The sequence below is a fragment of the Pelobates fuscus genome, chromosome 3, assembly GCF_036172605.1.
Source record: "Pelobates fuscus isolate aPelFus1 chromosome 3, aPelFus1.pri, whole genome shotgun sequence".
In the NCBI taxonomy this organism is placed as follows: Eukaryota; Metazoa; Chordata; class Amphibia; order Anura; family Pelobatidae; genus Pelobates; species Pelobates fuscus.
The window spans coordinates 372057028-372084847 of record NC_086319.1 but is presented as its reverse complement, the minus strand read 5'-3'; the positions used below and the strand labels follow the sequence as shown (position 1 = coordinate 372084847).

General features: G+C 44.4%; 1 protein-coding gene across 1 annotated transcript in view; it reads right to left on the bottom strand.

Annotated features, from left to right (window-relative positions):
* Nucleotides 1-2771: 2771 nt before the first annotated feature.
* Nucleotides 2772-27820, bottom strand: part of SEC11A (SEC11 homolog A, signal peptidase complex subunit) — a 41151-nt gene continuing 16102 nt past the window's right edge. The window contains exons 3-6 of the mRNA XM_063449436.1: nucleotides 24665-24814; nucleotides 23665-23784; nucleotides 10070-10127; nucleotides 2772-3481 (exon numbers count right to left, since the gene is read on the bottom strand). Of these exons, the coding sequence (XP_063305506.1) occupies nucleotides 3431-3481; nucleotides 10070-10127; nucleotides 23665-23784; nucleotides 24665-24814 (379 nt within the window). The 3' untranslated portion in view covers nucleotides 2772-3430. The remainder of the gene's footprint in view (nucleotides 3482-10069; nucleotides 10128-23664; nucleotides 23785-24664; nucleotides 24815-27820) is intronic.

Genomic DNA, 27820 nt, shown 5'->3' with positions numbered 1-27820 from the left:
AAGTAAAACTACATTGTTTCTACCCTTATATATAAAAATGTGCTTGATCTGCCTAGTACCTCTATGTTCAACTGTTAGTAATATGCTAGAGGATTGCCTTTGGGGTACCTCACATGCAAATGTTATACGCTTACGCACTACAAAAATAAAGAATTAAAAAAAAAAAAAATAAAAAAAAAAAAATAAAATAAAATGTGAGTGGGATATAAAATAAAAAGATTTCTAGAATATTTTATTACTTGGATATTAGTTGTATTGCCCTATTGTGAGCATTTTATTTTTCAGAAACATTCTGGATATTCTACAAAAGGGTACATATATTTCTCATTTATTCACCTATAAGTATATAAAAAGTCATATGTTGATATACTGATCACAATCAATTTATATTTCATGTATAGTGCACTATGCACCATGTGGTGTTTTTGTTTCTGATATTTATGTTGTGAAAATTCGGGATTTATTTCACGGTGGATTTTTAAGCTGCACTGATTGTTTAGCTCTTACGCTAAGCGCCGGTATACCATGCTTCTATTTTATTTTAACATAATGCAGAATTGAGTTGGGGAATCAGATGTCTCTATGATTGCATTAGTATCTGGCTATACTTCTCAGCATTGAGCAGACCATTAATGCTAACTAAATCCTAACTCCATTTGCAGAAGGGTGGCCCAAAACTTGCAAGGAGCCTCCCCACCAAACGTCACTTTTGCAACTCACAAGCCCTTCTGTGCACAAACTGCCTTCTGCTACAGCTAAATATTTCAAATCTAGACTCATTAGTCCAGGACAACCGCTGCCATTATTTCCACCCCAGTTCCTGTTTTCATGCCTAGTTAAGTTGCTTGGCCTTGTGTAAATGCCAGAGGTATAGCTTTTTTTTTCCTTTGGGCTGCAAGTCTCCAATGAAGACCACTTCTGAGCAGACTTCTCTGGCCATCAGATGGCTGTACCAGGGTTCCACTTGTTTTGGTCAATTCTGAGCTGATGACACTGCTGGACATCTTACTGTTGCATATTAGGATTATTTTTTTTATATCGGACATATTTCACGTATGTAGTCGTGCTCCTTTCATTCTTGCATCTCAGATGTCCTTCTTCTGTAGTCTGCTCATATTCTGCCATTATTGTTTTCTTCGATACTATATTGGTTACTATTTGTACATCAGTCCCTTCCTGCTCAATCTTCTCCTCCTCTCTAGTGTGGGAACAGGGTTGCACTGACTCTAGTTTGCTTGTACAATGTCCAATTTTGCACAAATGTTTGCATCTTACAAATACTCAAGCTTAGGTTTACCTAATAATTATACACCCCTCTCCATCGCCTACATTTTGCTCCCCAAAACAAGTTTTCACATCACACAGGAACTTTTACCTCTTCATTCCACGTAGCTTGTAAGATTTTTTTTTTTCTTCAATTAAAAAGACATAAATATAGAATAATTGGAGCCATGTTACTTTGTTTCTCTACTTGGTGCATTCTGTTCTTAGCGGTCTTTTTAAAGTTAAATTTTGTTTTCCAAACTCAAATGCAAAATATATAAGACGTAAACTCATTTTGTGCAGGGACACCACATACCAGGTGACTTACGTTAATCCTATTTTGAGAGGCAGATTATCCCAATCAAACTATTATACATGCTCTTCAATAGTCCACCTCCTCTTATTTCTATTTCAACATTTAGCCAAGCAGCAAAAAATGGAAATAGAATAGAGGCAAAAACGGCATAAAAGAACCCTAACAGAACGCATCTTTACTCAGGATTTCACCCCAACAGATATACTCGAAAGTTTCTTGTGTGGCTGCTTGTTTTTTTATTACCAAACTGTGCACAGGTTTGTTGGAGACAGCAGACGATACCAAGATTACTGGTTTTAAGAGGTAGAATATACATTGGAAAAGTGTTTGGACAAATGTGGAAGGCCAGTTAGAAATCATCATTTCTAGTGTATTGTTCTACGTCTTAAAGCAGGATATACATAATAAGGGTATTTTTTTTATATGCAGCTATTTTTTTTTTTTTAGAAGCGTTTTTTTAACGTGACTCAAAGGGACACAGGCACCCAGACCACTTCAGCTAATTGAAGTAATCTGGTTGCTGTGACCCTTTTGCACTTAGTGCTGCAATGTAAAACATTGCAGTTCCAGAGAACTGCAATGTTTAAATTGCAGCTCTAAGTCTGCCTTCTGTGGCTGTCTAACAAACAGCCACTAGAGGGCTTCCGGAATCCAAACGGACTTCTGGTCCTCACGGACCTCCAGCGTCAGATTTTCCCCATAGGAAAGCATTGAATAATGCTTTCCTATGGGGAGGTCTAATGCGCGCGCAGTCGGCGGGGGAGGAGAGTGGGCGGAGCCTGACCCAATGCCAAGGGACCATCCGCCATCAGACTCTCCCCTAGTCTTCATCGTTTAAGAAGTGCCTTAAAACCCATCTCTTTAAGAAAGCTTATGGCCTCCCAGAGTAACCTCTACCGTACATACCCGCCGCTTGCTCTCTCCTAAAAGGCAGCACTACTCTCTCCTCCAGCTCTGCTTCACTCCTACCTTATTTGATTGCTATTTCCTGTCCTATCGTGATTCATACCCCACATCCTATAGACTGTAAGCCCGTTTGAGCAGGGTCCTCTTCAAACTATTGTTACTGTAAGGTTTCTTGTAATTGTCCTATTTATAGTTAAATCCCCCGTCTCATAATATTGTAAAGCGCTACGGAATCTGTTGGCGCTATATAAATGGCAATAATAAAAATAATATGTAGCAAGCTAAATAGCTTTCAAGTTTCTGTTTATTCTCACAAGAAGTTGACCGGACATCTGGTTAATAGAAGATTTAAGAACCATTATAGTCATTACAGATAAAAAGCTTGGATGATTGGCATTGTACTCGCAAGGATGCTGTTTGGGTTATTTGTATGTGTTGTGATACATGAAAATCACACTGTTCTTGCCACATATACAAATCTAGACCACAGTTTATTCAATGTAATATCAGGACACACAAAACAATTCTAGAGTAGGCACTTTAGAATAAAGCTTCAAAATATTACAAAAAACGCTGAGAACTTTGGCTTTAAATTTTAATATAAAAAATCCACCCAAAGTATATATAGATATATAAAAAAAAATATGAAAAGCAAAAAACTGTAAACAGCGCATGTTGATATGACTTTTTGGCCAGTTGTTTGCCACTGAGGTGGAGAAATGTGGCAGAGATACAGGCCATCTTTAAATACTCTATTATCCCTGTAAACACAGGAAAGGGTATACATATTTATAGAATATATAAGAAACACTGGTCTCCAAATGTAAAAAAAAAACCAACAAAAAAAACTTTACACTAGATGAGGTCTGTCCTTTTGTATGTTGCTCTGTTGAGTTACAGATGATCAAACTATAGGTGAATTGCTGCTGTCTGATAGTCCCCACGTTATTCTCTGTGTACAAGGACAAACAATCCCAAGAGGAACAGAACTGCATACTGAAAAGAAAGAAATTAAATCAGCCAAGAGTTAAAATGAAAATTGTTTATGCTCTTGCGACGTTGCTTAAGTTGTATAGCAGTTTTTGGAATTTACATATCGCTGGTAAGGAAACCATAAATCTAAACGAACACAACAAAGCTTCACTAAAACTATTATGCAACTTTTACAAATGTTGTTAATAAAACATTTAATAATCGGTTTAGCAAGAGCAGAAAATGGTTTTGCAAGAACCAGTATCATTCAACAAGATTAATGTGCAGCTGGCTACTTGCAATAATTAGTACAAGTGTTCCTCGTTCCCTCTAGCAGACTTTATATTTGTGTTTAAAGGGACACTGACCGTATAAGAGTTGTTTACATACATCTGAGCATCATACTTGCAGTATCTCTTTCAAAATACTTTTGATGTTTTTAAATTCATAAACATCATTCAAGTTATTTAACCCCTTAAGGACACATGACTTGTCATGATTCCCTTTTATTCCAGAACTTTGGTCCTTAAGGGGTTATAGTACTAAGCACCGTGCATTGAGAAGTCTTAGTGAGAAGCCCCTGAATGGAGTATTGAAAGTGTGTTCTGGTGAAGAAGGTGTAGACTTGCAAAGACTGCAGAGAAGAGATCTGTAATTTTTGCAAGCTGCTTTAGATAGACCTTTAAAGAAAAAAAATGCAGAAATAAAATGTATGCATGTTTTCATTGTGGTATATGTGTTAAAATAGTTAAAAGTTACCTGCGCACTATCCCAAATCCCTATGCACGTTTTGTAGTATCACTCTAAGTGTAAGCTCACCTGCCATGTCAAATCAAAACCTCTTAGGCGAGTCCTACACGGACATTTTACCTTGTTGCTTTCAACTGGGCAGCATCATCGACCAGCAAGGTGGAACAGATGCAGATGTCAAGGCAAGGATCGGCAAAGCAAGAGTTGCCTTATCCAGCTCAAGAATATCTGGTCTTCCAGAGAGCCAACCTTGACCACCAAGATGTAAAGTCAGTACTGCTGTACGGGGCTGAAACCTGGAGGACAACCAAAACCACCAACAGAAGAATCCAGACAGACATTCATAAACAGCTGTCTCAGAAGGAATCTCCACATTCGCTGGCCAGACACCATCAGTAACACCAACCTATGGGAAAGGACCTGCCAACTTTCAGCAGAGGCAGAAATCTGGAACAGAAGATGGGGCTGGATAGGGCATACCCTACGCAAACCGCCAACCAACATCACCTGGCAGGCTCTGGGTGGAATCCCCAAGGAAAGAGGAAGAGAGGCTGTCCAAGAAACACCTGGCGACGCGACCTCGAGGCAGACATCACAAGGATGGGCTACACCTGGAGTCAACTAGAAAGAATGGCCCAGGACAAAAGTCTCTGAAGATCTAACTTTGGCGCCCCATACCCCGGAAGGGGTCGAGCGTGGAAGCAAGGTTCAACTAGAAGGCAAAATCTCTAATGAAATTTCTTTTTTTTAAAACCCTACACACGTTTTAACCCTTAAAAGAGAATGCATGGGCTGGGCAGCAGCACTGTAACATGTATGTACAAAAGCAATTACAAACCCACTAAGTTACTTGTGCATTATCCCACATCCTTATGCTAATGTTGGTCATTGGAGTGATGCTTAAAAACCTCGTTATTTCAGTTATTTAAATGTTCTTAGGGATTTGGAATAGTGTGCAAGGAACTTGTTTTTATTGCATGTATTGGGACCAGGATTAGTATGAGAACAGGGCCTAATTTTGTAGGTTTGTTTTCTACAATTATACAAACCAAAAAATATATAGTATTTTTTATTTTTTTTTAATGTAGTGTTCCTTATAAGGGAAGTAAAAAAAATATAATACAAAAAAAAAAAAAAAAAATATATATATATATATATATATATATATATAAATAATCGTAATGCTATATATTTATTAATACTTTTATTAATCTTTTGACTTCACTTATCAAGGGAAAACTACATTAAAAATAAAAATATCTATATATATTTTTTTTTAATGTAGTGTTCCTTATAAGGGAAGCACATGAATGCTATTGTGTTACAATAAGTAACCTCATCTCTCGCATGACTGGTGAGACATCAAGACATCCAAGCTCACAGGCCTCATTTTTGATATTCTTTAACGCTATGCAACGGCATAGAAGTAAGAAAGACAAAAAAAAATTTAAGTGCAATATCTTCACTTGTAGATGGTGATAGTAAAACAACAATGGATAGACAACATCTGCTCTGTAAAGTGAATCACACTTTATAGCAATCTGAAACATTTTACCAAGGTTTTTGAAAGAGAATGTGTAGATTTAAATATATAAAAAAAAAATTTTTATGGTATTTAAAAAGGGACAGCTCCTTAAAAGATAAGGCAGTGGTGGTTGAGATAAGGGCGTCAATAACAGTTTATTTCACTAGCAACTCTACCCTTGACATATCACCATTGATAACCTGGGCTGCCCACAAAGCAGTTGTTAGAGGGCATTTTATGAAAATAACCACACAAAAGAAAAAACAAAGGGGGGCGGAGCCTGACCGCGAAGGAAGATGGACGCCTGATTCCTGAGCTCTCTCTCCCCACAGCACGATAATCCACCAACATCGAAACCCCAGATAGTCACAACCATCCCAAAACAACATTGAACGGTACCACTCACCCCACCCGACCTCCAGAACAATGGGCGGCGGGAAAAAGAAAAAGGATCAAACCCCATCGGTGGCGACACTCTTCCGCACACCGACCACCTCACAGAGGCCTACGGATTCCCAACCGACTGAAGAGGATGATTCTGGGCCCGAAGATGCCATCCCCTCACCGGACCCAACTGCCCCACTCACAATCGGGGTTCTGCAAGGCATGCTCCGCGAGGCAACCGCCGACATTAAAACTCACGTGGCCGCGGAAATCACCAAGCAGCTAGAAGGCCTCAAAACTGACATGGCCACCCTTGCCTCCAGGACAGACCAGGCAGAGAGCCGCATATCGAGAATTGCGGCTACCACACAGGAACATGCCCAGGACATCGCATATTTCCATGGCAAAATCGCAGCCCTGGAGGACGGCATGGAGGACCTCAATAATAGGTCGCGGAGAAACAATCTCCGAATCCGCGGCCTACCTGAGACGGTCACCCAGGAGCAGCTGCTGCCCACACTCAAAGCCATATTTCAAGAGATGGCCCCTGACCTTACACCAAGTGACTTGGAAATAGATAGGGCCCACCGGTCCTTGAAACCGCCCAACCTGAACCAAGCCATCCCGAGGGACGTCATCACCCGCCTTCACCACTTCACGGCAAAGGAAAAATTGACCCAGGCAGCCAGACACAAACAGCCCAAATTCAAAGGCGTTCCGCTTACCTTCTTTCAAGACCTCTCTCCGCTAACGCTGAAGAAAAGGAGAGACCTTAAACCCCTCACCTTGGCCCTCCAACAACAGGGGCTGAAGTACATATGGGGCCACCCCTTCAAATTGATTGTGAGAAAGGACGAACAATCTCATATACTCCTGCACCCGTCGGAGATGGGCCCCTTTGCCGACTCGCTGGGGGTCCAACTACTGCAACAAACCCCCGCCCTCCGTCCGGATACTAGACCCCGTTCTCCTCGTCCATCCAGAAAGAAAAGATCACAACCGCAGGAACCGGAGGCCGGCCACGCATCGCAGGACTGGTAACCACAACACTTCCCTGACCCCAGCATTACCCGCACCAAGATGCCACTCACCACGACCCTGCACGTCTCATCAGCTACCCTGCTACACAACGGACACCCCCTCCGAAGAAAAAGCTCAAGCCACCTGCATCGAACTTTACTCCTGTGCTAGGGTCTGACCCGGACTGCCGCACGTGGACCCAGCAGAGAAGCGCACCCTAGCTCACCACACCGCTACCCAGGCAAAAATACCACGTCGGCCCCAGACGGCTCATCTACTGTGCCTAAGACAAGGAACTCTCCCATGGACTCTGACAAGTAACAGCAAGTATGCCGAGAAATCTTTATTAGGGGGGACCTCAGGGACCAGGACCGGCCAGACCGGCATGATCCATTCTGCAAAATCCCTGGGCTACTTGGGAGGTACATTCCCTGTGCTCACCTTCTGGCCTACCCCCCCTAGCACATACCCAGGGCCGACCTCTTTACACCTCTGGCCTAAATGAGGCGCACTCTCAGCACCCAGGGCCACGGTGCAGTATGGAAGAACCGGTAGCACACATATAAGTTCCATTTTCAGACCCTAACCCCTCCACTAGCAATATAACCTTACCATAGCACTATAGAAAGAGAGGGGGAGGAAAAGATCCATCTATACATGTTCATATTAAGATTAATAAAATTAATTTAAAGGGAAAAAAAAAAAAAAATAAAAAAAATAAAAAGGGAAAAAAATAAAAAAATAAAATAATTAAAAAATAAATGAAATATAAAAAATTATATAAAAAAAATATATAATGAAAAAAATATATAATGAAAAAAATATCATATATATATATAAAAAAAAAACAAAAAACAACTATATACACATAACAGATTAACCGAAACCACGATAACAAGACGTGACAAAGCAGGGAAATCATATAGCATAGGAGTGAGGGAAAGAGGGGCAAAAATAGACCCCTAGGCGTACCTCTACCTAGGGGACTGAGACATAACTACTCCCTGTAAACACCCTCGCTCCCAACAGCTCCCGACCCGACTCACACCTAGCCAAGACACAGGGATATAATATTGGGACACCCAGGACAAACCCCAGCATAGATAACAGCTCTCGGGAGGAGGGAAGCAGACGCTGGGGAACACCCCTAGAGAACAACCTGCTCAGGTACTTCTGGCCCACCCACAGGGCAAACACTAATCTAGAGGGACGAACCGGGTCTAGGGCTTAACATAGAGTCCTCATCCGTCCAACCATCACAACCTGACGGACCCTACTCCCCCGCCACTAATGGATCCACCGGGGTAACACAACCACGACCTCAAGAGAATCACTCTATACCTACCCAAGGGACAGGACTGCTCTCATAACACTCCTACACAGCCTGGACTCAAAGAGACCGGGTGACCCCCATATGCAGCCTCATTGACGCAGAACTACAAAATAGGGACTTTTTACCGGGCATTAGAGCACAAAACTTTAGGGGACTAAAATGAGCCATGCACTTGTAACTAAATGCCAACATAGTCTTGTTCCAAGAACTCAAGAATAACAGATTTCAGTAACCGAGATTATTTTCATATACGTACAATTGAAGGACTTTGCGGCCAGGCCTGTTGTAATAGGGACAGCAATAACCAGCCCTACTCTGAGAAATTGTGCTTAACCGAAACCCTGCGGAGGGGACTCATCACCACCCTATGCAGTCACATGGGCTCAGAATCTAGGGAATGAGGAGACCTGGACTACACTATGAAATGGATGTAAGATCGGAGGGGGAGGGATAGTGTGAAGGAGGAGAATGGGAGGATGTGTGAGGCCTGTTCTATGACATCTATATGCACAACCACCCAAAAGCAATCATACAAAAATTTGTTCTCGTGCTACACAACTCCTGTGCAATTATACCACATGGGGAAAAAAAGCCCTCTGATTCAGGCTGGCACCTGTGCGGTCACAGAGGCTCATATGCACACATAAGGTGGTTTTACCCCAAGCTGAGGGTGTTCTGGAAATTAAAATTCAAAACTTACTAACCCAGTTATTCAAAAGGTAGATACCTCTAGACCAGGGGTGCCCAAGAGGTAAATCCCCAGATATGACATAGAATGATGGAAGTTGTAGTTTTAAAAAAAATCTGGGGATCTACCTTTTGGGCACCCCTGCTCAAGACCCATAGTCCTTATTAAAACCTTTAGACGGCTTTCAAGGAGGTGAAAAATGGTTAAACACTGAGTCAAGCATGGCTACATACTGAGGTACCAAATACAGAAGCAATTCTAATTAAAATAATTGACACATCTGATGGATAAGCTAACTGCTCAGGTTTAAAACACAATGTGCACCTTCCAAAATACGTGGGTGCTTTTGAAATCAAATCATACCACCACGCCACCTCTCTATTATCTGCTAGAGCTAGACCATGCTAAGACTTATTTTCCTTATGTCTTGGTCCTCTTCTCTTTCCTTCCATAAAGTACCAGAGGGTCATTATCAAAAATAGAGGTTTTTTTTTTTCTTGATGACAACATAAGGTGAACACAGTTGACTAATGCACTTGTTAATTACAGACATAGTGAGACTCTCCCCCGGAGTGCTTTAATTTTAGGTTTCCTGATCTCAGTTCCTCATTTGTTTAATCCAGTAAATTAGAAAGGCAGTCTGCGATGGTCATGTATATGGGAATATTTAATGCATAATTTGTACAAATAATGTGCGTCTGTCTTTTTCTTGTGTATCTACATGTCTGTATTGCATTTATAAGATTATTGCTTGTTCTCATCTTGACTTAATTATTTTTTTTTTTTTATCCATTTATTATTTGACGAGGATACATCTTTTTCAATTGTTACACGGTTTTAATTGGCAAAAGGTTTACCTAAAAATTTACTTTAAAAAGGCCTGGGAGACTATTAGTGTAAACGTTTACATACCTTAAATTTGGGATAGTCATTCATAAGGATCGTCACAATTCCAATATAGGGAACAAACCTGAAATAAAACAATCTTTGAGACAAGTTTCCATTCTTTTCTTTTTTTCTTACTCTATAGCTTTTTCATACATTTTTTTCTGTAAGCATTAAGATTCATAAACATTTCCTCTAGAAAATATACTGTTCAATAAAAGTGGATGTGTCACACCCAAAACATGCACATATAGACAAATAACTTTCAAAAGCATAGATAAAAAAAATAAAGTTTGTTTACACCAGGTGTAAACAAACCTCGTCAAAAACTAGCCTCCCAGGCTGCAAACCCAGGCAGGACTGAAAATAAGGTGCAAAGGACAGAGATCAGAACAATGATTGACAGGGAGCTAAAATGGAGGCACACAGTTACAGGATAAAAAAGATGTACATAAAATATGCTCAGTTGGCGGACCCTGACTGGCGGGTTGAATGACAGCATGCTTCCTGAGCTCCTGGGCTCCACACGACAAAATCCTTCATAAATCCCGCCAGTCAGCAGATCACACCGCAAAAACCCGTGCACCGCAGTGACCGCGACAAATCGCTAGATACCAAAAACGAAGACAACCTGGTTAGCGCAGCCACGCTGACACCAAGTGCGGCCTACAAGCACCTTTGGCGCCGGAGGGACGGCCGCTCTCTGAGCGCTAAATACAACTATTCAAGCGGACTTCTGCACCCCTCCCCCCCCCCCCCTACGGACCGGCGGGGGTCATCCCGGTCCCAGGAGGGCACCTACCACTACCTCCTGTACCCAGCACCGACAAACGTTATGCGAGCAATATGGCGACGCCTGCGGTTGCTCTCCCAGCCGAGGCCTACATAGACAGGTTCCTAGCCCGACTGGACTCTCACTTCGCCAATTTCTGGGCGAAACTGGAGGCAAGGCGCCAGCTCAAGTACACAAGCGAGCTGTTTCCAGCCAAGTCTCCGACCCAGCAGACCGGCACACTCCGGACCGCCTCTCTGTCAATGCTCCCGTGCTCCCTGCCAAGTAAGCAACAAACCCGCTCACCACGGCAGACGGGGGCAGAAAGAGGGCACACAACTAAAGAAACCTCGGCACTGCCCTGATGACCTAGAGCTACATACTCACTCAAAAGAATCTAACGCACCGTTACGACCTTCACAGGGTGTGCCTGTCCCATGGGATCCTCTACGCACAAGGTGGAGGCTGAGAAGGTACCGGAGAGCTGGTCGCCTAGGGAGTGTGGGACATACTGCAGCGGGACACCGGCACTCACGGACTTACGGGATGGCAACTCCCATCAGCAGCACGGTCCAAAAACCCACAACATCTCGCCCCATCTCAGATCCCCTTCACGGATAACCGGATCAACGGCAACACGACAAGTCACAGCATGGACTACCTGCTCCAGCACACCAGTGGCGTAGGGTGAAGGTTTGCAGTAGCCTCTCTCCCTGCCACCACTCCGGTAAGCAGAGCAGAGCTAAATGAGTATTCACTTGCTTGTTATCTGATACTCAACGGTTTCAAAAATATAGCTTAAAATGTTTATATGCTCAATAACACACACGATATTACATGTACTTATGCCACACTCAATGGAAGAGCCTAACCGCTCCCACACTTAAATGCTAGTCACAAACACTCACAATCCTGTTATAATCGCCATGCCTGTTTTATGTGAATGCACTAGCCTGACTTGGCTCTCATGACACACAGGTCCAGAGTAACTATGCAACGTATGTTTTTACTAAGTTCTGTCCTTGACTCTTCTCCTTGTTGTTTTCTCTCCCTCGGATATGATATTTGCCTAGTCTGCATGTAACCAACTTTAAATCAGTCAACCTAGTCTATCACCTAGCCACCCGATCAACTAAATCATGTATGCAACCTACCTGTAACGAAAGAGGGGGCTAGACAGACCCAGCCACACATCATCTACAATGCATAACACTGACTCACACTATCATTACAGACAGGAAAACGCTTTCAATTTTCTGAAATGACAACTCCACTGTATTAATCTTCTTTCAAATTACCTTAAAAAAAAAAAAGTGCCGTTTACTCTTATGCAATGCCATACCTGTTATGCCTGTTACTATACTGCCTGTGACTGCTGTTGTGGCAGAGCAAGTATACTGTTACCTTATGCACAATGAAAAAAAGAATTAAAAAAAAAACAAGCCTCCCAGATGTTGGGCTACATCTCATAATGCTCCGTCAATCTATTCCATTCTCAAAATTTTGGGTGATTCGATTAACATCTGGAGGCCTGGAGTGTGACAAACGAGCGATCACAACTCAAAAGGAAAAACAAACAAACAAACAAAAAAGAAGCACATTCCTCCTTCTTGCAGTAAGGTTTCTGCTTAATATATTTCAGATATTTTTTATTTAAAATATGACTTTCGAACTGAAGCAAAACTGTCAAATATTCACAACACACTATACAGATAATGATAAAGAACGACTTTCTATGAAAATTGAAGAAAGTTACTGCGTATTAAAAGGGTATTAAGAAGGCAATATTTGCGTAGTAGCCTGCAGTACTTTGGGGGATCATAATGTATTCTGTATTGATGTGTTTGCTTGCCTCCATGATGCGGATAAGACACAGAATTATTCATGGTGTGTTAATGATGCGAATCAGTGACAATGACCTATGCGCATGTCAGTGTAGGACTACTAATAAATCCCGTGGACTTGGCATGGGAACGATATTTATCAGATGAATTTTTGGCAGTTCTTGTGCAACGCTTTGGTGGGTAACATTAGGGGGTTAAGAGACTGTGCAGTGAGAGGAAGTGCCGATTAACATACACGCTACACTGACACGCACCAATTATCCTGTAACCTATTCATTCTGAAGAGTTACAGGGCTATTTAGACATTATAAAATATGAGTTGGTGTCTGAAGAGCAATAATTGGCCTAGACATGCAATACCTGGATAGACAACAGCATGGATAGTAAATGTCATATTGCTTCCAAGTACTGGTTCATCTAGTGCAGTGTATTAGCGGATGAAGATTTAAAGTTCTCCCTGTAAAGGGAGACTAAGGACTATAACTACTCCCATAATCTGTAGCAGTTTGTGTACTTCGAGTACACCTTTAAGGCAGGCAAAGCATCATGGGAAGTGTAATTCTACAACAGCTGGTAGTCTAAGGTCCACCCAGACCATCTGTTTTATACATTACAATATTAAAATATAACATTATAAATAAATAAAAATATTAGCATAGCAAACATTATGAAAATATGACTTTTAAATATTTTTCGTAACATTAAATAATTTTAAAGGAGGGGGCGTGGCCTGGACGTGTATGGAGCAGGACGCTTAGACACTGAGCTCCGAGTCCCTGGACGACTAACATCAGCACTAAATTAGCATTTGCACTCACCTAACTATACAAATGGTCTGCAATAAGAAGCAGTCAATCCCAGGGACTACCGCGACGGGCTGCCCCGGTCGCCACACGGGCCCGATTGACGGGTATTTTGCCTCGCAACCCGACGGACGTGACATGCGGCCTTCAGACAAGATGGCGCCGGAGGAGGAAAGCGCGGCTGAATCCCAGGGGGACGGAGACCCAGCAGGGGAACTGGCGCTGATATGCGCTGAACTCACCCAAATCTCGTCCAGGATGCTCACCAAAGCAGACACTAACCAAATGGTGCAGGAACTCCGGGGGGCACTGCGGGAAGAACTAGCAGGTCTGCGGGCGGACTTGACCGCGCTGGAGGGCAGGGTGGATGAAGTGGAGGCCGCGGCCCAAGATTGTTCACAGCAACACCAGGCTACAGAAATGGCGGTCACCAGGCAGGGGAACCTATTGCTCACCATACGAAGGTAAGTTGAAGACCTGGAGAATAGAAGCAGGCGCAGCAACATACGGGTGCGCGGCCTGCCTGAAACGGACGCTGCCCCGCTCACCAGCACGTTGGAAGCGCTGTTCCAGCACGTCCTAGGAGCCGAAGCACCAGACGCCATTCGCTTTGAGAGGGCGCACAGAGCACTGGGCCCCACGCGACAGGGTGGCAGCCCTAGAGATGTAATATGCTGCCTGCACGACGGAGGCCTGAAAGAAAAGATCATGGCAGCCGCGAGAGGGGAGCCCACCATCAGGTTCCGCGGAGCAGATATATCCCTGTACCAGGACTTGTCTACACTAACGCTGGATGCAAGAATAGCCCTGCGCCCAGTTACAAGCGCACTCCGTGACAAGCGGATCCCATACCGCTGGGGATTTCCTTTTAGCCCCCAAGCGAAGCAAGGAAACTCATGGGTGATCGCACGATGGGCGGTGGACATCCCGGGTTTCTTGAGGGCCCTGCACTTGCCGGCGGTCAGAGTCAGAAATTGGATCCTGGAAGAAGCCGTTGCGGCGTGGCAGGACCCCCTGACGCCAGTGTTCCATGAGGGACCGCAGCGGGAGAGGAATGCTCCACAACGCCGGTGGGGAGGTCTCTCCGGCCCGGAAGAATAGGAGGCCGGTGAAGCTGACTGAGTGGCGGGTGGTCGGTGAGTTGACTTGTACAAGGGGGGACTCTAGGAGGGAACAGGCGGACACATGGCTGGTCGGAGGACGTTTTTTTTTTTGGGGGGGGGGGGCCATCAGGGGATACATTGCACTACACTTAGCCACGGGTTTGGCCAGGGCCATGGGGATATAGTATAAGCTTTCAGCATACCTACACTTTTGGGAGGGAGAACGGGGGGGAGCGGAACTCTGGGGGACTAGAGACTGGAGGGCCCCTGGCATGGAACGATGGCACACCACAGTACTCCAGACAACGGCCAGCCGGGTACAGTGGAGGGGGCATCAAGTCTCGACCCGGAGCCGGCTGCCAATACGCGGAAAACCACCAGACTCACTCCTACACATCCAACACCCCACAACATGCAGCTGCCAGGCAGCACACTGACACGGGGGTGGGCATTGATTACACTCTAGCTACCGTAGGGAATTAACGCAGATTAGGGCGGGGGGAGAGGGAGCTCACTGCCACACGCACGAGTGTTTCTATCTGGTGGGGGGGGGGGATGGAGGAGGGGACATGGGGACCAGACAGGCATCACAGAAGGGGGACCACGCACGACAGGGAGGGTAGACGGGACGACCCACACCACAGCTCGACGGGACTCACAAGACCGACCCCTGACGGCAGGGCCCTTGACTACTCCGACGCCCAGGCGAGACCTCATATGGGGGACGTAGAGATCAAACACAAAACCACCACCACTGTTGGAATGCTTAGACCCACGAGAGAGACCAAGATACGGGCAGGAGGAAGGGTCACCCACCACCCGGGCTTTCCACTCACACCTACAAGCATACGCCTTGGACCGTACTGTCCCTAATAGCGAGTATATGACCATGGCATTACAAAGCCGCATCAGCCAACCCGGCCGGGGAGGCGCACACTCAAAACCCTTAGCTATCCTTAGTTATCCTACCAGTTAAACTCTGGTTGAGTTATAAAATTTCAGTAGCTTAGTAACAAGTGCACTAGACACGCGCACTACGCTGGGCACGCCAGTGCGCGCCCCAAGTGACAGGTACCTTAATTGCCCTGGTTTGGGGGGACCGGTTAGCGCCGATAAGGGGTGCACCACTCGACACCGGACCACAGGTACCAAGTTACCATATACCCCTGCTCTGGGGTCCAGCTCCCGCTTGTCTTGCCCCAATCCCGGTGGGGCCCCTCTACAGGGGGAACTCAGAACTTGACCTAGGTTCATAGCTCTCCTCGTCGCATCTGCATCCCTGCTGTCCCGGTCCCGCTGGGGATCTCTCCCCCATCCCCTCATGTCCCTCCCCGTGATCCCTTTGGGAGGCTCCCCTCCTCCCCCTGCTGGCCCTGGGGGGCCCCGACCTTGCCGCCCCTCGGCAGCCCAGGGGTTCTTGCCTGCTCCGCTCCATCTCTGGTCGCACAATGTGAGGGTCTTGAACGCCCCCGAACGTAGATCCCACCTCCTGCGCTCCCTATGGGCATCCCGGGTCTCCATCGCATTCTTACAGGAGACGTACTTTAGGGGATTGGTTGGCCCGGCGCTCCGTGACTCCAGGTAACCAGTGGGGTACTTTGCCAACCATCCCTCAGCTAAAAAAGCTGGGGTCGCAGTGCTGTTCGCGAGCACTGTTCCGTTTGTTTGCGAGGAGATCTGTCGGGACCCCATCTGTTTTTGAGAGGCTCGATAGCGGACACCAAGTATACTTTTGGATGCATCTACGCTCCCAACACACGGCAACACCGCTTTCTGAGAAGCACGCTGCATAAACTCAAGCAGTTCCAGGAAGGACTGCTCGTGGTGGCTGGCGATCTCAAGGTGGCTCTGGACCCCCAATTGGACACATCCACGGGGGTCAGCTCAATACCGACCCATTGTTTACGAGACATCAAGGAGGCACTGAGGGGGATCAGGCCTTATGGACTCCACCGCTAACCACCTGGGAGGCGCATAAATGCGTCATCCGAGGACATCTCACCAGGGTGTGCACGCAGAGAAAACGAGAACAGAAAGTACATGTCTGGCTTGATTCAGAAAATCAAACTAGAAGGTAAGCACAAAGCCACGCAGGAAGACGACATCTACAAAGCCCTGCTGGACGTGAGGGGGGCACTCAGGAACCTACTTGCCCAAAAACTACAACACACCATACGCAAATCCGCACGTTTTTTCTACGAATGCTCAAACAAATGTGGCAGACTGCTGGCCAGAATGCTGCAAAAACAGAGACGCATGTGCCATATCAGCAAGATCAAGCCCCGAGAGGGACTGGCGACCCAACTACCAGACAAAATCGCAGAAGAATTTCATAAATACTACTCGGCCCTCTACAATCTGCCACGGGGGACCGAACCGCTGGGGAGCAGGAGAGGACAGCTCAGATAACAGCATACCTACAGCAACATGTAACTAAGACACTATGTCCAGAGGACGTGGAAGCCCTGGAGGCCCCAATCACACTAGAGGAATTACAGGCAGCCCTAAAGGCCGCTAAACTGAACAAGGCTCCAGGCCCAGACGGCCTACCGGTCCGCTACATTAAGGAATTCGGAGACGTGCTTTTGCCAAGACTCCTCAAAGGTATCAACTCCATCCGGGACGGGGGTGCCTTCCCGAGGGACACTCTGACTGCAACAATAACGGTCATTCCGAAAGAGGGGAGGGACCCCACCAGCTGTGCGAGCTACAGACCAATTTCCCTCTGGAATGCCGACCTGAAGCTCTTCACAAAAATCCTGGCCACCCGGCTCAGCGGAGTCCTCCCGGACCTGGTGGATCCGGATCAGGTGGTGTTCATCCCCGAAACGGAGGCGAGAGACAATACCACCAGGGCCCTGATCATCCACGCGGCCGGACGGCTCAAACAACAAACTCTTCTCTCTACGGACCCGGAGAAGGCCTTCGACCGCGTGGATTGGCAGTATATGAAGGCAAATCTAATAGCGATGGGATTCGGGCCGGGCGTAATGGCATGGGTGTCATCGCTATATACAATTTCGAACGCCAGGATTTGGATAAATGAAGCCCTCACAACAACGTTCCAAATCCGGAATGGGACGAGGCAGGGGTGCCCGCTCTCCCCCCTTCTGTTTGCCCTCTCCCTGGAACCCTTCCTGGGGGTGGTCAGACGGGACGGGGGTATATCGGGGTTTACCCTGAAAGGAACCACCCATAAGATTGCTGCTTATGCCGATGACATGCTATTCTTCATTAGCAACCCCCTGGTATCCTTGCCAAACCTATTGAAGGCTTTCAAGGACTACGGCCGTATATCGAACCTGAAGTTAAATACTGAAAAGTCGGAGGCTCTGCTCATCTCCGCGAGGGAGGAGGAGGCCACTCACCTGCGAACACAGTTCACATTCACATGGTGCGAGACCAAACTGAAATACTTAGGTATCTGGTTAACAGCAGACCTCACCCTGCTATATATCCACAATTTTGCTCCGCTCCTACGGACTCTAAAAAGGGATATGCTGCGGTGGTCTAGCCTGTGTGTTTCGTGGTTTGGCAGAATGAACGCCATAAAGATGAACCTCCTCCCTCGACTACTTTATCTATTCCAAACAATACCAATTTGCCTGCCCATGTCCTTCTTTCAACAACTAGACGCCGATATTTCGCGGTTTATCTGGCAAAACCAATCACCTTGAATCAGAAAAACACTGCTACACAGGCCGAAGGCACAGGGAGGGGTGGGACTCCCCTCGATCTGGAATTACCACAGAGCCACACATTTACAGCGCATAGTGGAATGGCATGTGCCCGGAACAGCCAAGATCTGGATACACGTGGATAGAGCCCAGATGGAAGGGGCGCTCCCGGCTTCAATATGGAGATACAAACCTATCAAAGACACACAAGCACAGCACCACCCGTTCATAGGTGCGACTCTGAAAATCTGGTGTGCGATAAGGACGAAACTCACGCTCACCACCGTACCGGGGCCTCTGACACCAGTGGCGCACAACCCGGAGGTGGCGGGAGGCCTAGCACACGCGGACCTCCTCGCGTTCGGCGGAACTGACTGGTCCTACATGCAACAGTGGTGCTCAAGGGACGAGCTCAAACAACTACCAGACCTGTTGGGGGACAGGACCCCGACTCCCTTAGATAGGTTACGCTACTTCCAAGTAAACACGCAGAACACTGGGAGAGGGCCACGGGAATCACGCTCACTGACCCAGAATGGGCGAAAATATACATACTGACGCATCAAAGCTCCATATGATCTAAATGCAGGAGCTGAACTACAAACTGCTCACCGGAAGGTACCGGACTCCAGACAGGCTACACCGCATGCTACCTGACGTCTTGGACGCGTGTTGGAGATGCGGGGAGCGGCCGGGTACAGCTCTACACATCTGGTGGGCCTGTAATAAGATCACCACATTCTGGTCCACAAGACGATACAAGAGGTTACGGACAGCGACCTGTCTTTCCAGCCACTCCAGATGCTGCTCCACCATACCCCGATGCCCATCTCACGATACAAAGCCTCCTTAACCAAGCACCTCCTCAACGCCGCCAAACTCATGATCCCGGTTCGATGGCGGTCCCCCCAGGTGCCTACCATTCAGCAGTGGATGGACAAAGTGGAAGAGATACACGGGATGGAGAGGCTCACATGGGCATAGACACGGCTAACCAAATGCTGGCAGATAGACCACTGAGAGGGACAGAGCATGGGCACATTCAGCTAACACTAGCACTAGCCTCTAGAGACAGCAACATGGCAGATTACACTAACCCCGAGAGTAGGGGACAACAAGATAATGTAAGCTACATGAGACTACATTAATGTCAAGGAAAGGGCTTTTAACTTAGCGCTGTGGTGTTTTGTTATGTGAGTGGCTAACTACGACAAAGACGGCTAGAGGCAAAGAACCTCATAATGTCACTATTTCGCTGAAGTTGCTTTAAATGAAACACTACGCATATCCCATGATACATGTTACACGTTATATATTGCTGTATTACAGTTCGGTATAAAACCATAAAGATTGTCAAAAAAAAAATAATTTTAAAGATTTAGCCAGAAATATGAAATCATTTTTTAAACTTATCGAACAATATTAAATATAGAGGCCATAAATCTAATGGGTTTAATTAAAGGGTGAAGTGGTTAGTGCAAGGACCCAATGTGTGCAGAGCCTCAGCATGAAATGGCACCCACCAGTTTTGAGATATTTAGCTTTAACTGAGACATCGTTTCACTTCTAGCACCTGCTAATCTGCCAGCTGGAAACATTTTGTTTGCTAGCACGGCCGTGTTCATTTTAGCCAATTTGTACATGAAACACGGTTTAAGCTTTCGCAAGGGCATTTATGTTCAAAAGGTTCTTCAGAACACTTAAAATGGCACTGTAGGTTCCCACTGAATTGATTATAGTTCCCAGAGTCTCCTGGCACGGTCACTCCAATCACTGTTAAATGGTTTTCAAGCAGTTTAACACTGAATGAGGGGTCCCTGGCTTCTCACAGACCCTCTCCCACTGGGGGTCTGGCTACGACAGAACTTACCATAACAGCTTACTTGCATAACCTATGAAGCATCAAGCCTGATGATTTTTGTCTGTGTTCACAAATGCAATCATATACATATTAAACTACTTAACCCAGAAACCCAAGCTGTGGAGGCAAGCCCACTACACAATACACCGAGGGAAACTTTACCGAGTGAGCATTAATGAATTGCTTAACATTTTTAATGCAGTATCTTTGCCATGTATACAAAATAGGGGGTAATAATAAAAACGTCACAAGAAGTTTTCTACACCATGGACAACTAGTCTCAGTGACTTCAGAGCCAAGTCAGCTGTAATGAACTACATGTTAAGTTGTCCAAGTCAGCTGACGGTTTACAAGCAAGCTCCTTTGGATTTAACAGCAGGCAATACAAAGTACATATCTCTGTTACTGTCAACACAAGGAACAGGGGCAAAGATATAGAGGCCATAGAGATAGTCAGACTAAAGGCCGTTTACTGCAGACATGTCATTAAGTGTTCCCTGGTACATTTGTAGTGTTTACTTTGCCTTATTATCAACCACTCAAAATTATTTGTCCACATCAATAGCAGCCTGCTATTTGCTGCCAATTTCCAGTGTTTATTAACACTTAATAAGAGTCAATATCCATGATCGGCAGATGTGCCTTGGGGCCTATTTATAGCTGGGCCGAAGATAAAGGTTCAATATCTAGCGACCCAATGGGCTAGACCCACAGTATCTGCTACTAGTCTTGCTGTGTGACCGTATCTGAGATCCTGGTATGTTAATGTAGATTAGCTAAAGTTATACTCTGATCACAGACACCAGAATCATAAACCGTGACGTATTTGCCGCAAGGCCAACAAGACATTTGCCTTGGGCGGCACATTCCAGGGGACGGCAAAAAAACGCCGCCCCCCAAATACCTTGTTAGCCTCGGGCAGGCGGCTAGCTGAATTCCATATGATGTCATATTCTGGCTCCTGGCATCACTCTGCGGCATGCAAGGGAGCTGAGCGCAGAAAGCTCACAAATCAGCGCTCCCTCGCCACAAGCCTTGGAATTCAGCTAGCCGCCAACTGCCTGCACGCCTGCCTCCCTCCCTGCTCAAGCAGCCCCACTGGACCCTGTGGCGGAACCCGCCTCGCCACTGGGCATTGGAGAGGCCTGGCTGCCCGCCTCCTACCTGCTGACTATGGCTCCTGGCAAAGTTGTACTTTTGAATGCAATATTTGGGCTTTTTGTATTTTATTGTGCGGCTACTGGCCCTTTAACCCCTTAAGGACCAAACTTATGGAATAAAATGGAATCATGACATGCCACACATGTCATGTGTCCTTAAAGGGTTAAGCACAGTGAATGGACTTTTATTGTACTGTGCTGGCCTTTTAAAAACAGGGTATGGACATACTGAAACTTTTTGGACACTTCCTCTTCCCCTCCCCCGGATCCATTGTTCTCCAGCAGGGTGTTGTCCCAGGGACACTGCCAGACCAGTGGGAACTGGCTTGGGCAGGAAAAGCCATGCTTGCAAGTGAAAACAAAGGACTTCGACCTAACCGTTAAACCCCTGAACCTATTCAAGTGAATTTTGGATAGGTTTGTCCCCAAGTTATACTGGTTAAAATAATATAAGTTTTATGTATGAGCGATGTTAACTCACAAAGTTATAAAAATTTATAAAAAGTAACTTTTCAGCTTGGAGATAATTGAGTAGATACAGTAATTGACTCAATTATCTCCTAAGCAGAGGGGAGGAATATGCTGGGTGTGTTTCTATTGTCCCATTGTGTCTGATTGGCTGCTGTACTTGCATTGTATGTGTTGTAATGTGTTTATTGGTTGTTTTGCAAAACCCTGTGGGCAGTACTATGTTTTGTGGATTGTGAATAAAAGAGGCTGTATGTGCCAGTACAGTTAGTTCCTGCTTAACCCTCAAAGTGAAGTGTCGTCTCATTATTGGGGAAGGATTTATTGTATGCTGTTCCAGTTTGACTGCTAGGAGTCTAAACCTATTCGTATGGTTTTGCCTATTCAGCTGTTTATAGCATTCATATGCTTGAGAGTACTCATATGCTTCTCCGGTTCGTTGATTGTGGTGTCTGCCAGAGTGCTTGGAGTCCTCAGGAAACGCTAGGAGCATCCTTTAATGGAGGTACCCAGTCGGGGTGCCCGTCGATCCGTTACAGACCCCAGGTAAAAAAAATCCACTCAGCACTCCCAAAGGTAGGGAGGCTGGGTGGATTTAAATGTAAAATAATCTGTGAATGTTGGGAGCAGGGGGTGGGAATGAGTGCGTGTGTGCCCCTGGCTGGCAGTGTGTGCGTGCGCCTGGCTGGCAGTGTGTCTGTGAGGGAGCCTGTGTGTGTCTGTGAGGGAGCCTGTGTGTGTCTGTGAGGGAGCCTGTGTGTGTCTGTGAGGGAGCCTGTGTGTGAGTGATAGTGTGTGTCCGTGAGGGAGTCTGTGAGTCTGAGTGATTGTGTATGCCTGTCCGTGTGTGTGTGAGTGTGTGTATGTCAGTGATTGTGTGCGTCTGTCAGATTGTGTCAAATCAGTGTATCTGAGAGAGTGTGTGTCTGTCAGTCAAAGTGTGTGTTAGTCTTTAACAGGAAGAGGTGTGGCACTGACTGGAAGGGGTGGGGCAGGTGTAAATTAGGGGGTGCCCGAGTTCCGTCATGCCTAGGGCAGTACAGATCCAAAATACACCACCTGATCATAAATAGATACAATGATAAAATGAAAGGAGGAACAGGAGTGATAAAAGTAGAAGAGAAATAAGGAGTGCAGGTTAAGGAGCTAATCTGTGCCTGTTCACTAGAGCCCACTACAAAGCTTACAAAAAAATAGAAATGATAGGATAATGACCATATAGGGAGTATAAATAACACTACATTAGATATTTTTTGACAGAGAGAAACAAACAATACATTGGGTTTTGGAAAGACTGACGGCAAGCTTATGTTGAGAAACAGGCCATTTGTGATGAAAGTGAGTTTAATTCAACTTTGTGATGGACTCTGTAAACCTTTTATCTCTGTTCTGCAAGTTGAAGTGCTGCTGGTCAAAAGACATGGTTGAATTACAGTCCCTTTGGTCAATGCACTAACAATAGAGCATGTGTGGATAACTTGGAGTCAAATAAATGTATCCATAGAGCTTTCATGAGAATCTGTTACATTGTATTTTTTGAATAGCGGTTGCAGTAGTTCATGTGCTTATTGTCCCTTTAAAACATGCATAACTTATCACATGTTTAGCTGGTGACAGGCTCCACTTAAAATGAACTGCTGTGTATGCAGATTATAGAAAAGCCCACTGCCAAGTGATTGGCTTCTGGATTTAAATGTAAAATTTACTCTCTCTGTTTCTATTTCATGTAAATCCATGATGAACTTTGCCGTGATGTAATGGATGAGCACAATAAAGGTGAAAGTCAAGCCTTTCTCCACCATGGTTTCCTCTCATTTCACCAATAACGGTCTTCTTTCGCAAACTATTACCCCATTTACAGGTCTTCACTGATAAAATGATTTGAGTCAGTGGTGTAAACTTTATGTAATACCTTCTATGACATATGTACTCACCCCCTAGCTCGTCCAACTACATCCTTCTTCTCCAGCCAGTTTTGGCCTTGCTTGTAAAGTCCTCTGTCATCTACTGCATTATTGTCTCCTTTGGTCAAGAATTTGATGTCACCATTTTCCCTTTAGATCAGATAAAAAAAAAAGTTAAATGAAAAAGCCTGAAAGAGGAAATTTCACTTCCCCAATTTCAGCACATCCTAAAAAGGTAACTAAAGAGTTAACCAGGTTAAGGTTAAGCTAAAGTTCTATAAAAAAAAAAAGTGTCTGAAATGTATTTTATTTTCATTTACATACTTTGTCGGGCGAAGTACCCTAATGTGTTAACGGCACGGCTTGTTTACATGCCGGATGCGCATTTGCGTGTATGACATTTCCCCCAAATCGATGCCAAGCGAGCAACCAATGCGGAAAATGCAGCAGAGGCTATTTTATTTGTTACCTCTGCTGCTCTGTTCACTTTGCGTACATACTGTACATACTTGTGTTTAGTGGGGTGAAGGAACACCTCTGGAATGGACAGTTCGGCTTTAAATGTTATGTAAATATTTAGTCTCATCTCTCACCAGTCATTCAATTCTCAGCTGAGAGCATTGCATATTCACAATGTGTACCTGCTTGTATCAGAGGATCAGGCCACATTGAGTTTCTCCAGCCCTTTCATCAGTGGTCAACCACCATTAACGATTTCAGACCAGCTGAACTGAAACAGTGGTTAATTTATTATACAAATAACTAGAGTGAAGTAAAATCGGAATTGTAATAATTTTAGAGGAAATGAAAGAATATTTTAGCTTGAATTTTAAAAATCTGTTTTCATTTCACCACAATTAACTGCCTAGTGCATCAACCCTTTAGAGAATACATCTGTGCCAATTAGTTCACACTGAAAGGGCATAAAGAGAAAGCGTTAATGAAATAATAAAATGCACAAAAGCACACTGTAATTTTCATAAACCCACCACCAGTCCATTTCCAGGTAGGTACTCAGACCTACACTTACTTCTCGTGGATCTTCAGGACACGATGCACAATGGGAATTTCTCTCCCCTCTATCCTGAAGACCACAATTTCGCCCACTCTGATGGGATCATCTACACGGTTGGTCAAGAAAAGGAGGTCCCCTCGGTGGAAAGCTGGCTCCATACTGCCACTGTGGACAGAAGAGAATATTTTTGTTCACCCCTCGAATGAAGAGACCAGAATACAGAAACCCCAAATATATGTTTTTTGTGCAAAAGGAACCCTTAAGCATCACTTGGCAGAAACCCACTGCTAAGGCAGAAACCCACAAGGGACATACTTTCTCAATTACCTACGGGCTATGTTTCTTGGTTCCTTACAGAAATCTACTCCCATCTCCCCCCCCCCCCCCCCCCAAAACCATATGGTCATTCTGATATATCTGCTTGTTATGAAATGTTAGAGGGGATATTAAACATAAAATGAAAGCTATCACAATATTGAAAATATACACATTCAGCCAAACATGACTTAATACAAAGAAAAGAAATCTTTAGTGTTAGGCAAGATCAATAATTAATTCCAGGCGGTAGAACCATTTCCAACACAAAGAGCACATAGTGACGCCTTGGGAGACACGGTTTTACATATTGACACAGGTCTGCAAAATATATGCACTTTCTGTGTTGCATGTACATGGTCTAAAAATAATGGTCAGAATCTGCTCTACACAGGGAACTAATAAAATATAGAAATGTACAAATGAGTTTCAAAATCCTGTTTATCGTTCACGTCTGACCAGAAGAAGAAATGTTTGTACATTTTAAAACCAAGACTTTAAAAGGAACACACTAAGCTCCAGGACCACTACAGGCCATGCCACGGGAACCATTTTAGTATGTTTTGACAACTTACCTGCCTGTAGGAGAAGCTAGATGTTTCAATAGAAAAGAGCATAGAGCATAGCAGCAGATGCAGGACCACGTTCCCTGGCTAAGAACGCTCAGCTGACGCGCTCAGCCAATCAGTATATTACTGCTTTTCTTTACAGAACAATCAAGATTCTCCTACAGAAGAAGATTGGATGCAGAGCATCAAGTCACCAGACAAATAAGCTATATAGCAAACAGAACAATACCCAACACACAATGCAGGGCTTAAAGTCCTACGCTACTAGTCAGGCCTTAAAAGTTACTCGCCACTGCAAGTGTGAATGGTGGATGGCACACACCAGAGGGTGAATAAATGCTCACCAGGGCTACACTTTCACTCGACAATGGCTAGAGGAAATTTTGAGCTCTGGCATGTTAACTGCAATGTTCTATCTGTAACACGACACGTGTTCAATGTAGACATCTGCCTGCCTATGGTTCCCCATAATGTTTTATGTGTTTTGCAATTCTTATCACAATGAATGTAAAGTTGTGAAAAGCAATTCTAAGTTATATAAAAAAAAAGTGATTCCAATGGAAGGACCAAAAGGCAGCTGGGACCGGCTACAGAGACTGAGGACCTATCGGCACTGTAGCTTGAAAAAAATAAATGAAAAAAAGAAGATGGCAGGAGCAGGCAGAGATGTCTAGATTAGCTGGAAGACAATGCCTACCTGGACTAAGAAGGTAGATAACAAGACTTTACCCCCAAAGAATCGCTGTGCTGCTCCCTGGTATAAGAGGGGGAAGGGACAAACAATGTAGCTTGTATATGAGCCCTGTCCCCGCCAAGTTTTAGAAATGTTTGTGCAATTTCTTAATTGTGCAAGTAGAATGAAACTGGAATAATTTAAAATCTAAAGGATGAATTTCAAGAAAAAAAAATAATAAAAAAATATATATATATATACACACATGTCTTTTTCTCAAAAATACTGGTCCATTGGATTTAGAAAACAATGTAAAAGGACAAATTCATAAAACCTTTCCATTGACTTTTACAACCTTCCTAGTCAATTGCTCTTTAAGATCCAGCATGCTACTATCCTACAAACACGCTTCTTGATATTTACACACACACCGGGGGACATCCAAATAAGACCAGAGGCAATAGCGCTAAGAAGTATGTGACCTTTAAAGGTAATCTCCATTAATTTGAGGAAAAGATGTCAGGTGTTGTAAGTATTTGCTTTATTGAGCTATCAATCAAAATAAAGATATATAACGGACTGGGGAACAAAAAACAAAAAACAAATAAATGGGCATGAGATAAGCAAAAGGGTAAGTTGATTAGCAGCGAAACCTTGAGGACAGGTCTGTGTGAGATCATCGCAAGAAAAATACTGTTATCTGTGAAATTTGCATAATAATGATTAGCTGCCATCTGATGAGGTCCAGATTCTCATAAGCCAGGGTCATTAACTTAACAGCTATCAAGATAATACTTGATGACTAGCAAATGTTAGAAAAAAAAAAAAAAAAAAAAAGAGGACAGGTCACCGGAATGTACGATTGCATGTTGCGAGATAATTTTATAAAGTAGCAATTTAAACATTTTACTTTGTGGGGGGTGGGAGGGAGGCAGTACCTCCCCATTTTAGGTAGGCCGCAGTCAAGCATTGACTAACAATCTTACTATCGCACAATTGTGCAACAGCCAGCATTTTAAAATAAAGGCACATGTGCATGGAGGTGCATATGCAGTTATTCATGGAAACAGAGTATAAAGAACAAAAAACATTTACAACAACTTTATTGTATCATCTTTATGTATTGTCATTGAAATGGCAATAAATCCATAAGTGATGGCCCCATTTAAGCCTAATGAATGCCAAAGACTGCTCTATCCAAATAAAACACTTTGTTAGGTTTACTACATGCTAAAATAGAGGAGAACAGAAGAAACCAAAATTGACAACCTTTAAAATGATCATGCATCCAGTTAAATTTTTGTGACCAGCAAATACACAACATAACTAGCATCACGAAAGGGCATCTTTCAGAATTTTGCTATGCCATGATTTATCCTTTTTGATGGTCCCATTGCATCAAATAACAGGTGAATGATTTTTTTTTATTTAAAAATAAAATTAAAAAATAATATATATATATAAATAAATAAATAAAAAAAAAAGTCTGCTGTTTCTTTATCTGTTTAGATTCACTCCCTTCCCATAACAATAATTGTAAAATTCAGCACTGGGAAACACGCCACATTGAAGCCCAATACTCCTGTGAAGTCAGAAAGTTTGATGACATTGTGT